This window comes from Lacerta agilis, chromosome 1, assembly GCF_009819535.1.
Source record: "Lacerta agilis isolate rLacAgi1 chromosome 1, rLacAgi1.pri, whole genome shotgun sequence".
NCBI classification, from domain to species: Eukaryota; Metazoa; Chordata; class Lepidosauria; order Squamata; family Lacertidae; genus Lacerta; species Lacerta agilis.
Window position 1 is genome coordinate 67,264,023 of NC_046312.1, and position 13,301 is coordinate 67,277,323.

The 13,301-nt window shown below is 40.9% G+C and overlaps 1 protein-coding gene across 8 annotated transcripts in view; it reads left to right on the forward strand.

Moving 5' to 3' along the window:
- DENND5A (DENN domain containing 5A) overlaps window positions 1-9,570 on the forward strand; it is a 49,555-nt gene extending 39,985 nt beyond the window's left edge. For all 8 annotated transcript variants that reach the window (XM_033152830.1, XM_033152814.1, XM_033152840.1 and 5 more), the window contains 7 exons: window positions 31-176; window positions 632-750; window positions 1,352-1,533; window positions 2,330-2,412; window positions 4,733-4,856; window positions 5,047-5,215; window positions 7,278-9,570. In XM_033152830.1, coding sequence (XP_033008721.1) covers window positions 31-176; window positions 632-750; window positions 1,352-1,533; window positions 2,330-2,412; window positions 4,733-4,856; window positions 5,047-5,215; window positions 7,278-7,461 — 1,007 coding nt within the window. In that variant the 3' untranslated portion in view covers window positions 7,462-9,570. The remainder of the gene's footprint in view (window positions 1-30; window positions 177-631; window positions 751-1,351; window positions 1,534-2,329; window positions 2,413-4,732; window positions 4,857-5,046; window positions 5,216-7,277) is intronic.
- Window positions 9,571-13,301: the final 3,731 nt, after the last annotated feature.

Genomic DNA, 13,301 nt, shown 5'->3' on the forward strand with positions numbered 1-13,301 from the left:
TTTCAGCCAAATTGTTTTTTTGTTTTACAGTGATACCATACCATATATTGATCATTCCTAGCAAAAAACTTGGTGGCTCAATGTTCACAGCCAACCCATGGATATGCATTTCAGGAGAACTGGGTGAAACAGGAGTCCTACACATTCCAAGGAATACACTGGAGATGACATTTGAGGTATGCCCTTACCTAAAGACAAAAGTCAAAAGAAGTCAAAAACCAGAAGATTGCTGGGGACTTTTTTATATTATTTTACTATTATTATTAATTAAATTTGTATATCGCCCTTCATCTGAAGATCACAGGGCAATTCACAACCTAAAATATATGTGCAGCTGTATAATATAAATTGCATGTATCTTCCTTTTTGGAATCTTTCTATGAGAGCCCAGCAAACCTATGTTAGCTGGAGAGGGAAGTGTAAAACTATCTCTATAGACTTTCCATTGTGTTATTTAAAAAATTCCTTACCATTTGGTTTGTAAACTTGCTTTTTCACTCAAACATGGCATTGTGTTTAGTCATTGCTAAATTTGGATATTATTGCTCTGTTCATTAGACCATGGTCACTGTGATGTTTTATTTCTGTTTTGATTCAGCAGATTTCCCCCCACCCCTTTTCTAATTTTCAGTGTCAGAACCTGGGAAAGCTTACCACAGTACAAATAGGACACGATAATTCTGGACTGTATGCAAAGTGGCTTGTGGAATATGTCATGGTGAGAAATGAAGTAACGGGTCACACTTACAAGTAAGCAGCATTTCAGCTTTTTTATGCATTGCCTGAAAGGATGTATTGAAAATGTTGTATCATAAATGCATCAACTTCCTTTGTAAAATCAGCCTGTTGCTGCTCAAAATGCAAATGGTGACTCCACCTAAATTCCAACAAACCCTTCCATTCCTCTCAGCCCCACTGCACCACAGTTTGCCCCATTTGTCAGGGTCCTCTTGTGAGAGGTTTTTTAAGAGGCTGCCAGGGCCTTGTGGGAGTGGGAAAGTCATTGGTTTGTGTTCCTTTGATTCAGATCCAATTTTGTCAATAAGTCCAATCAGTCTGTTGGCTGTCCAAAATATCTGTTTGCTTATGGTCCAGAAGATTCAGATTTCTGTTTCCAACAGCACATGTAAGTGGCCCCTGTGGATTAGTCAGTTACATAACTCCTCCTGTGATTAATACTGTTCAATTCTTGTGCTGGAATAGTCTTGCAGGGATGAGAAATTTTAGTAAATGGAGTATGCCCAGCATGAAATAAAAGCCATTTTACTGAATCACTTAATGTATAACCTCTTGCTAAAATCTGGGATTAAGAGCTGCATCATATGTCTTTTTTCTTATTTCATGTCTTTAGGTTTCCATGCGGGAGGTGGCTTGGAAAAGGGATGGATGATGGCAGTTTAGAGAGGATCCTGGTTGGAGAATTGTTGACATCCCATTCTGAGGTAGATGAAAGGCAGTGCAGAACTCCGCCTTTGCAGCAGTCCCCAAGTATGATTAGAAGATTTGTTACAATATCGCCAAACAACAAACCAAGTAAGCTGGTTAGATTGAAAAAACCTTTTACTAGTAATCTTACATATAGTGATAGTGAACTCAGTTCTCTGAGTATAGTATTTTATGTAGCCAAAACATCATCCATACACATAATAGTAGACTTGGGGGAGCCCCCCAGTTTGTGGAAGTACAAAAAGTCTATAGGGGGAAAAATCCTATGGGGTCAAACCCCAAAATAGCTCAGTGAGAATGAAATGTTGACTGACTGACTTGTGGTGGATGGGGGTGAAACGGAGTATCCTGAAAAGGGGAAATGGCTGGCTGGAATTCTGAACAGGTCTCCACTCTGCAACATTTTATTGCATGTCTTGCTTCCACTGTCTCAAAAACAGTGAAGTATTCTGGTTTTAAATCTTCATTAGGCTACTTAAATATTCTTTTGTCTTGCTGCAGCTTGTATGACAATATGTCAGCCAGTCTCATTCCTGGTGATGGGGGAAAGGGACAAGGAAAGATGACAACACTTTAGTTGATTTTAATCTACAAACTACTGTTGGAGGCCTTCTCATTTAATTTATCAAGATTTCCCCCTTCACCTTCAAACATTATTTACCCAATAAAGTAGCTGTAGCTGTTTCCTATATGGCTGCTTGGTGGGTCTTGCTCATTACTTCCAAAACCCTATATTACAAAAGTTAAATGCACAAATGTTGATAATCTGTACTATTTTAGAATGTAAAAAGCATAAACCTGGATCTAGTTCCTTTCTAAAGTCCCTGGCCAAGTGAAAAACAAATAGTTGCTTAAATAAATGCATGTTTTCCTTCTTGCACAGAGTTAAACACAGGTCAAATACAAGAATCTATTGGTGAAGCAGTAAATGGAATTGTCAAACACTTTCACAAGCCAGAGAAAGAGGTGAGCATTTTCATTGAGCTTGATAATATTTCTTTGTTTATATTTATGTGTTTGCTAATGATTTTATGAAAAACCATAGCTAGAATTGACAAGAATGTTTGTTTAGCAGAACAGTGTGTCACAGATGTGCACATACAGCTGACAAGTTGAAGGGAATTGTGCATAGCCAAATACAGAATCTTGCAGCTACATTTCTTCTTGATGTCAGTTTTAATCAGAGTTCTTCAGTAAATTTGTAATCCAGAAATGTGTAACCAGGATTAACAAAGGTCATAAATAACTTTGGACCCAGGTGAAAGGGGGCAAGAAAATTTGCATGTGAGAATAGAATGCACTCCTGTAGTCTGCAGTCAGTCACTTAACCCTGAATCCAGTATTATATCTGAACCAAGACTTAGAACTAAGTCCAATAAAACAATATGCCAATTGTTTGAATTTGTCAGCTGTGCCTTGATCACAAAGATCATAGTATCCCATTTGGGACTTTCTTGGACAACCCCTTCTCTATATGTTCTGATCTGTAGTACAGTCATACCCAGGGGTCGGCAAACTTACCGGGCCTTGGGCCGGTGCCTCCAGTGCCGATTGCATGGTGGGCCGGAGGGCGGGGGAGCGCACGCACATACGTGTGTGCACACGCTATTTCCGGCGCACGTCTGGGTCGGAGGAGCACCAGAAATAGCTTGTGCGCATGCGCAGGGCCTCCTCAGACCTGGATGTGCATCGGAAATGACGCTTGTGCATGTGCACAAGCTATGTCCGGTGCTCCTCTGACCCAGAAGTGGGCAGCTGCACCGCACTGTGCTGGTAAGAGCGGGCAGCGGCAGCAGGGGTCACCGTGGGCCGAATAATTGAGTCCCTTGGGCCATATCTGGCCCACGGACCGTAGTTTGGAGACCTCTGGTCATACCTCATGTTACGTTTTTTCAGGTTTTGTCCCGTGGCGACCCAGAAGTACCATAAAGGGTTACTTCTGGATTTCGCCACTCGCGCATGCGCACAAGCGTCAAATCGCACCGCACATCTGCGCAGATACGGTGCTTCAGGTTGCGGGCTTTTCACGTTGCAAATGGGCCTCCGGAACGGATCCCGTTCGCAACCAGAGGTACCACTGCACTAGATATGCTGTCTTGTGATATCCAGTAGATTGGGTATTGCTTAACATTTGTACTTCATATTTATGCTCCTAGTCTATCTTACAAATATATATATATTGTTAAAAACAATCAGTAGCATTACAAAAACTGTTTCATATAAAAGCAGTAACAGAAATTACATATTAAAAGGCTGTCAAATATATTTCCAGTTTCTAACTAAAGACAGTAAAAAGGAGGGCTAATGAATTTCCAACTGGAGGGCATTCCAGAGCCATAGCACCACTATCCAAAGTGCCCTGTCTTGTGTGCTTACTTACATCTGAGACGTTGATGACACAGAGAACAGGGTCTGTGAGGCAAATGGTCCTTGCAGTAATCTGGTCCAAGACCATTTGGTGTTTTAAAGGCCAAGACCAGTACTTCAAACTGAGCAAACAAATAAGTAGCCAGTGAAGTTAAACATTAGAATTACATGTTCCAATAAGGATGTTTGAGGCATCTTCTTCCAGATCTTCAAAACTCCTGAACAACAGTACCTCTACCTTGTTTGGATTAAGGTTCAGTTCACTTCAGAATTGATGCCAGGCACTAATTTATTATTTCAATTGCCTCCCTCGGTTTTCAATGATGGGAAAAAATGAAATGTCATCAGCAAATTGATGGCATCTCAACCTAAACCTCTGAATGACCTTCCCTGGTGGTTTCATGTATAAGTAAAAGCACTAGGGGACAAAATTTGGGATTTTGCATGCAAAAGGCCATGAAGTGGAACAGCAGTCTTGTATTATACTTATACTGTAGTACTCATTTTATAAATAACAGTGTCCTTTCCTGATCAAGGCACCTCATTTTCTCCAGCTCTTCATCAAACAGAGGTCCAAGGATGGGTGCTTTGTTTTCTGTTGCTCTACACAGAGGGAGCTTCTTATGCATGTTGAGCAGCAGTGAACAAAGGTGTGTGTGTGTGAACATAATCAGGGTGGAAAGCTATTTCATCAGTAATAATGCTGACTTGTAATTTCATAAAGTGAGTAAATGGTAGCTGTTGTGAGATCTGATTGTTGTTGAAATCTTTTCTAATGGGTGCCACTAACTGATAAACTCAGTCAGCGCAGACTATTGGTATTCTGTTTTTAAAAGCCACAGTAATTTGAGAGAGATATTCATAATATACCATGGCTAAACATCTCAGAACTAATATTTATTTTATATCCCATTGGCAGAGAGGCAGTTTAACACTTTTGCTGTGTGGTGAAGGTGGGCTTGTCTCAGCTCTTGAGCAAGTGTTTCAGCATGGATTTAAATCCCCCAGGCTCTTCAAAAATGTCTTCATTTGGGACTTTCTAGGTAAGTACAGAAAACCTTCCTATGGGAAAAGGTTGAAGGAGTGGGTATGTTTAGACTGGAAAACAAAGGTGAAATGATAGCCATCTTCAAATATTTTATTAATTGTATAAATAACTATACTGCCACCAATATGTGAGTTTTTGAGTTTTTCTACTGATCTGATTATTATGCTATATGACTCTGTCTCCAGAAAAAGCACAAGGATATTATGAGGCTCTAGAGCAAAATGAATTGGTCCCAGAGGAAAACTGGCAGAAAAGGGCGAGGAGTTTTTGTCGCTTTGTCACAGCCATCAATAACACTCCTAGAAACATTGGGAAAGATGGCAAGTTTCAGATGTTGGTGTGCCTTGGAGCCAGGTATTGTATTTCCATGAGCATATTTTCATTTGTATATAATTGCCTGGTCTAATGTGACTGAGTTGCTTTCACACTTTTTTTCTTTTATTACTGTTTTGATGTCCAGATTTTGAGTCCTTTGACCAAATTACATATCCTTACACTTATTCTGCCACTTTGGAAATCTGAAATTAAAACACAATCACTGGGATTTATCTTGACAGGAGATTAAAAGTGCTTGACCCACTTAGTTTACAAAACAAAAAAAACAAAAAACCAAGACTGAGAGGGGATATGAAAGTATTCTTCCAAATAGTAGAAGAATTAATCTGAAGAGGGAGATGAACTATTTTATATTAAAGGAGGCTAGATTGATTGATTTATTACATTTATATATACTACAGTTTCTTCCAAGGAGCTCAAGATGATGCACATGGTTCTCCAACTCCCCATTTTATCCTCACTACGTACCTGTAAAATAGATTAGGCTGAGACACAGTGATTGCCCCAAGGTCACCCAGTGAGCTTCATAACTGAGTAGGAATTTGAACCCTGGTCATCCAGATCATAGTCCAACACTCTATCTATTATACCACACTGGCTCAGATGTACAATAAACACCAGCTACAGTATAAAACAAAAATTGACAAGTCAGAAATTTTTGTGAAACAGTCTTTCCTGGAACCACAGAGGCAGCAAATAAGCTCTTTGGTTTCAGGACACAGTTATAAGAAATTGATGGAGAATCGTGTGGCATTTTCTATGCCTTAGTAAGGGCCTGTCACATGCATAGGCCTTGATTTCTGCATCCCTCCTCATTGGGAGAATCACAACAAGGATCAAGGCATGGAGATGCACCCAGTTAAATTTTGCATAAGATGGCTTCATGGCTGCAAATTTTGTACAACTGAGCATTTCCCAAGTCAAACTAGCAGTGCCCCTAATTGTTTCCAATATGTGGCTTGGGCCATTTTAATGCAATTTGCCTTGTAAACACCGTTCGGAAGCTCCCCTGAGTCTGTCTGTGGTGCATTGTGGTCTGAATTGTGTAAGTTGATTGGTGAATGAGATGGCGCTTTCTTGGGAGAATTTAGCTACAGGATTGTTTTTAAAATCCTCTTTAGCTCTCTAATTATCACTGACATAGGGCAGCCTAGTGCTGTGGATTCCTGCAGCAGCAAAGGTATAGTCAAGACATGGCCTCAGGCTGATCTAGAATGTTATGCCAGTGCAACAAAATGCATGCCAGTTCTGCTGTGCTGGCAACACAGCAGAACTGATGTTTCCTGATGTAGCTTTTGTAAAGGCCATTATGGAGCCTAGAAATCAGCAGAAAGGAGACATGGCAAGGCAAGACTGGTGTTCTATGCAACTAACAATTCAGTCAGTATGGAGCCTTCTAATTTGCATACTGGCCGTTTAGTAGTAACCTGTAATGATGGGATTGCTGTTGAATAAGAATAGCAAGATAGGCCTGCCCTATCTGTATTGCATTAGATGCTTCTATAGTTGCCAGTCCTTCTGTACCACCTCAGCTAGGTATAGCTTTAGCATCAGGTGCCAGTCATTTTGGATAGAGCAACCGGCCATGTTTTTTCCAAGTTATTTGAGATATGAAGCAAATAAGACATGATACTGAGCCAAAAGATTGACCTAGCGTTCAGTTTTTATAAACTCACACCAGTTAAACCTAGTATTGTCAATACTAACTGGTAGTGGTATTAGGAAGAATTGTGATACTAAAATACAGTCATACCTCTAGATACGATCGCTGTGGGTTGCGAACGGCACGGGTTACGAATGCGCCGAACCCAGAAGTACCGGAACGGGTTACTTCCGGGTTCGGCGGTTCGCGTATGCACAGACGCGTCAAATGATGTCATGCGCAGAAGCACCGAATCGTGTCGCGCACATGCGCAGACGTGGTGCTCAGGATGCGGCCTGCTCATGATGCGAACGGGGCTCCAGAACGGATCCCATTCACATCCAGAGGTACCACTGTACCAGGAAATGTGAGGTTTCTTTTTTAAAGAATTAAAAATATTTTCTAACTTGTTTGAATTTTCAAAACATTCCCTTACAGAGATCACCTCTTGCATCATTGGATTGCCTTGCTGGCAGACTGCCCCATCACAGCTCAGATGTATGAGGATACAGCGCTCATAAAGGATCATACCCTAGTGAATTCCTTGATTCGTGTGTTGCAGACTTTGCAGGAGTTCAACATCACATTGGAGGCATCCCTTGTTAAAGGAATAGACATCTGATCCGTCTCTTGCTACAAGCACTGTAAAAAAGCAACAAGGAACAAACCATTATTAGTATGCAGAAATTCAATCGGCTAATACATTGCATCCAAACATTTACGTCACTTGCTACAACTCTTCTGGAAAGAAGTTCAAAACAGAGAATGGATATGTGGATGAAAGCTCTACACCCAACGTGTAATAGGGAAAATATAACCTATAAATCACTTTTAGAATTTATTTGCTGATTTGCTTTTACACACTTTCATGTGAAAGAGTTAAGATAATGAGTATTGTGCAGCTTATTTTAAAGCTGTAATATTTCTTTGCCATTGAAAATGGCACAGTGAGAAGCTATTGGCATTCTCTCAACTTGCCTTCAGACTGTATGTTGAAAAGTATAGTTCACACATTCCATTTCCGCTAGGGGTCATTCAGCAATTGAAAATTGAATAGTTTATTATAAACATTTTCATCATTGGCTTTTACGTGTTGGGTCTCTGTTCTGCAAGAAAAACTAAAAGTTTAAATATTGTTTTTAATAGCCTTGAAGCACTGAATTCATTAGCAAATCCTTTTTTCCCTTTAATTTTTGTTGTCAGTATTATTTTTGGCAGAGTTTTGAGGGGTGACTCATGCAGATTTGCAGAGATCAGTGATATTTTTCATATGGGTACGAAATTGCACAGAGAAAATTATGTGTTTTTAACTGGCATTTATTTATTTAACTTTTCATCATGTTGTAATGTCTTTGTCTAAGAAAGAGAATACTATATACAGTACTTAACAGGCTACATTACATGTCTGTTGTGTTTTCAATTTAGAACCTAATTAGAGTACAGCCCACCTAAATACAAGGCCAGAATAAGAGTGTCTGTTGGCAAAATATGTCTTGGCATGAACCTGCCTTTCAATTTATTAGTCATTACTAACAAGTCCATTGATTTCAGTGGGTCTGCTCTGAGTATGAAATAGTTGGATACCACCATAAGTGATTATCCTAAGCCATGTGTACTCTATGTAATGGCTAACAGTCTAATCAAAGACTAGATGTAACATTGACCTGGTTTGCATTTAACACTAAGCCAAACCATGACTTAGTGCAAAAGACCAAACATTCAGGTTCCTGAAGTGAACTGCAGCAATCCTCCCTAAGTGTTTGCAGCTGAAAGGGCTCAGCCATAAATTGGCTTTGTGTTACATCCAAACCCAAGCTCGTGGTTTGTCTTTTGCTTGGTTTACTTCTTGAGATTTGTCTGCAGCAGATAAACTATGGTTCAGGCATAACATTAAATCAAACCATGCAGCAGCAAGATTTGAGGAGTGCTGTGGCCATAATATACATGCTCCAAAAAGCAAATATTTGTTTGTTTGCACTAAGCCATGTTTTGGCTTGGCATTATGTGCAAACTGGGCCAGTCTATAAATATGTAAGGTTCAGATACAGCAGCAGTTGTTTCACAATTGTTTTTGTCATCTTGCAATACTAGCATTACCTTATAACAGCTTCACAAGCACACGTGCTGGTGCAAATACTTCAGGTTGGTTGTAAGAGAGCAGTATTACTGTGACCAATTTATGCTGCTACTCGATATAATGCTATGTTAAGGTTTCAAATCTTTCCCTTGGTAACCCAGTTCACAGGCAGAACATATGGAACATTTTTGTTTGAAATGCTGAGCATTTGTGTGCTAATTTTTGTATATGTTAAAGGCTGGAGGTTTTGGATGCTTGCGAACACGGTGTAAAAATATTAGAATACCCTCATAATGTTCAGAATTTGTGGACTTTTTAAATAGTAAAATTCCAATTGGAAAAATCTAGTGAATGCCTAGAAGCAACTGTTCTTGTTAGAATTCTCAACAAAAATCCCTAGGAGATGTGTAATGAGCTAAGGAAACACTAAGATATACTATACAAGCATTAGGTCTCTGTATTAAGATTCGAGATTCTACAGGCCTTTGCTGTATACATGTCTGAAGTTAGCCTCTTTAACTTCTGATAAAGACGTTTTCAACTGTCAGTCTCCAACAAGTAGCATTATTCTTTATTTCCTACATCTTGTGGTCATTTTTATTCCAGTAACTTAAAAATATAGCACATGTATTAAATTTTACTATTTTTACTTTTCTTGTGTTTTATTTCGTTATTACTTTGAAAAGTTGTTATTATTTCTTCTTCTGTACTCTTGTTTCTAATTTGAATTGGTTGCAGGGGCGTACCCAGGATCAAAACTGGGGGGGGGGGGCAAGCCATGGTCGCTCAGGTTGTGACATTTCAGCACGGAAAAGGTGAATGAAACCAAAATTTTAAGAAAATTATATATAATTATAGCAGTGCTTTATTACGATAGTTATTACAATGATTTGCTTGGAATTTTTTTTCTAGTTACATGTCTTATACTAATATCATTTTTCTTTCGTTTCAATCCAGTCCTGAGGGTAAAATCCCAACTTTATTCCTACAGCCTTGACTATAAAGCATGCTTAAATTCAAGTGTGCCAATTTACATGGAATATTTCTCCTTTATATAGAATTGCATTCTTCTATTTATACTGATCCACTGGGGTGGGGAAGCCTGTGCCTGTGCCTCCAAAACGGGGAGCCCCATGGCAAGGACTTGGGGGGGTGTCGAGGACAAAAAGGCGCCGGGGGAAGGGTCCCCCCCCCCGGGTTGCCGTGTGAGAGATCTCAAACTCTTTTAGAAACCAAGGCTGAGGGAGGGAAAGAGGCGGCAGCCGGCATGGCCAGGAAGCCAGCGCGGGGGGGGGGGCCTTCTTCCCCCAAGGCTGAGGCGAGTGGGTGAGACCTCCAGCAGCAGGTCTGCCGCTCTCCACCGACTCTGGTGGGGCTGAAGACTCCCTGCGCCCCCAGTGGCAGCTTCAGGAACTGGCAGCTTCAGGAACTGCAGGGCTATTTCCTAGCTCTGTTCAGCTGTCGGCTCTACCCTGGAGTCCCGGTCTACTCGGCTCTTCCCTGGAGTCCCGGTCTACTCCAAACGGACGCATATCATTTTTGCTTCTGGGGGGGGTAGCTTGCTTCTAGGGGGGCATCTGCCCCCTGCCCCCCCTTGGGTACTTTGTGAATTGGGAGGGCATTAAAGAGAATAGCTCATCTACTGCATTTACTTCTAGAAACAATGTTTTTCAGATGACATCAGTATGCAGCATATGGAAACTGGTGTTTTAATACATTTCTTACCTTAAGCAAAGAGCTACTTGAACTATGCTTCACATAACTGTTGCTTTCCCCACTCTAATAGCATTACAATAGGAACTAATTCATATTCAACATGCAAATGTTTAATAACAATAGTGTACTTGTATTTATCAAAGAAAATGTTCTAGCTAGATGGCGCTGTTGAACAGGTGCTTGTATAGATTCTGGGAATGTAAAGCACTTTGCAGTGTGACACCCGCCCCCCATGCTTTTCTAAATCTTAAAAAACTTATTTTGCCAGTATACTGGCATCTTCACACTTTGAACAAAACATCTCTCCCCACACCCGGGCAATGATGTTTAGTCCTTGCTCACATAGATCCTACTTTGCCTTGTCTAAAAGTAGATGGTGTCTCATTTACCCTTTTCATAGCTGGAAGCATGCTGGATGTTGTGTTGCCGTCTTAGAGCAATCACTATCCTGTATTTTGCTAAGCAACAGCTATCTACCCAGCCTTCCTGTAACTACCGAGATCTGTGTTTTACCTCTCCTACTAGAATACTTTGCCTGTTGCTCACTACTTTCAACATTATCAAGTTCTCAATCCGTCCCATCTATATGAATAGTGCTGCTGTTCTTGATTATGGAAATATGTGTCTTAGGAGGGGTGATCTGAATAAAAGCAGTGTACTGCAAGCACCATTTTCAGTGACACCCTATCCATGTAAACAAATTAGAGGTGACATTCTAGATAACAAGCTCATACAAACAACCTTGGAACCACTGGATTATGTAAACACGTCTGGGTAGTTCTGAATCTTTCTCTCATCTAAGCTTGAAAAATTCTTAGAACTGGAAGAGGAAAAATATTGCTAAGAATAAAATGTGTTCCATTTTGTATTGGTCACATTTGATTAAACAACCCCTGTGAGGTTTGAGAGTTGTGAAATACTTTTAAGTGCTTTAGGCAGCACAATAGAATAAATCTAATGTGAAATCTATGTGGACCATTGAAGATTTATGCATGAAGGGGGTCAGCCCTCTACTATGTTCATGGAAGTACATGTCGGATCATAAACTGCAAAATATATGCACATATATACACATCACACTGGTTTACTATAAAGTTCATTGCTGCAGATTCCCTGCACTTTTTAATGCCATTATATCCAAGGGAAGAACGCTGGTACAAAGGTACTGTGTTGTTAGTTTATGGCCTCAGGGAAAAGTTGGATTAAAATAGCTAGTCAAAACTGATTAGCCTGTTTTGTTTTTTAACATTGGGTGCTTTAACTACAATGGCACAAACCTCTGGGTTTGCCCCGCATCTGAGATAGCACCACAGAATTAGGCATCTCTTAAGATATAATGGAAACATGAAAATAACAAACAGAGAAAAGCTTTCAAACATGGAAGAAACAAAGCACAAACATAAGGGAGATTATAATAGTTGTCTTTCACAAAACACACAATAGGTTAGTTGAAATTGTTCAGTGTATAAATCCTTACCTGTGAGAAAAGGGAAAAGTGTAATACATTCTCCATGAGAATAATAATATGAAACTGAAAGGGCCTTATGAACACAAACTCAAAAGCTTTGAAGCAAAATGTTACAAAATTAAAAGGCAGTTTATGACTTTTCAGTTAAACATAGGCAAGATGCCAAACTAAATCCTCCCTATATCTTTAATACATCTGTGATTGTAAACTACTTGGTAGGTCCGTAATGGAAAGATAGTACTGCATAAGGCAGGGGTCAGCAAACTTTTTAAGGAGGGAGCCGGTTCACCACCCCTCAGACTTTGTGGTGGGCCGGACTACGTGCGCACGCACATGCACACGGCGGAGGGGAGCCCCTCTCTCCCCAGCCCCTCCCCCTGCTTTCCTACCTCCTCCATCGCTCTGCCTGTGGTTAGGAGCCAGTGGTGGTGGCGGCGCCTCTCATTTCTGGGCCAGCTTTCCCGGGTGCCAGGCACAGGGCCAGCAAGCGCGCCAAGCTCCAGCCGAAGCCCTGTGATGTGCCCGTCACAATGCCCACAGTGCAGCCAAGGACGGAGAGACTGGTGGGTGGGTGGCGAGTCTGAGCCACGCCTCAGTGCACGGGTGGCGAGGCTTCAGATTGGCTGGCACCAATCAAAGCCCAGCTCCCTTCCTCCACAGGGTGGGGAGAAGCCAGGAGGAGGGAGGGAGGCGGTGGCACTGCGGTGTTTGTGAGGGAGGGAAGGAGGGGGGAAGGCCCCCCTCAAATGCAAAAAAATGGCGCAGCCCAAACGATCACGCCGATCCAAGCACTGATTCCAGGACCATCCGGGGGCTGGATCCAGAGGGCAATTGGGCCTGATCCGGCCCGCAGCCCTTAGTTTGCCAACCCATGGTATAAGGAAAGGAAAACATGTTTTTCTGTCTCACTCAAAAATCCAAAGAGCAGCTACAAAGTCACTTTGTTTTTAGTTTGGTAAGAAGAGAGAAAAATCACTTACCGGTAAGTAAGTAATTAGCATATTGCTAAATTTACTGCCAGACGCTCTGACTGTGGTTTTAAAAGGTACATCACATACAAAACAATTGTTTCCAATTGCTTCTAAAAAGAAACTTTGAATTGTTTCAAATTAATGAAGCCTGATACTTGAGTAAGAAATAAGTATGTGTAATTTATGGCTACCACGCAAAAGAGAAAGTTTAGCAAGTCACTTAGCAAAAT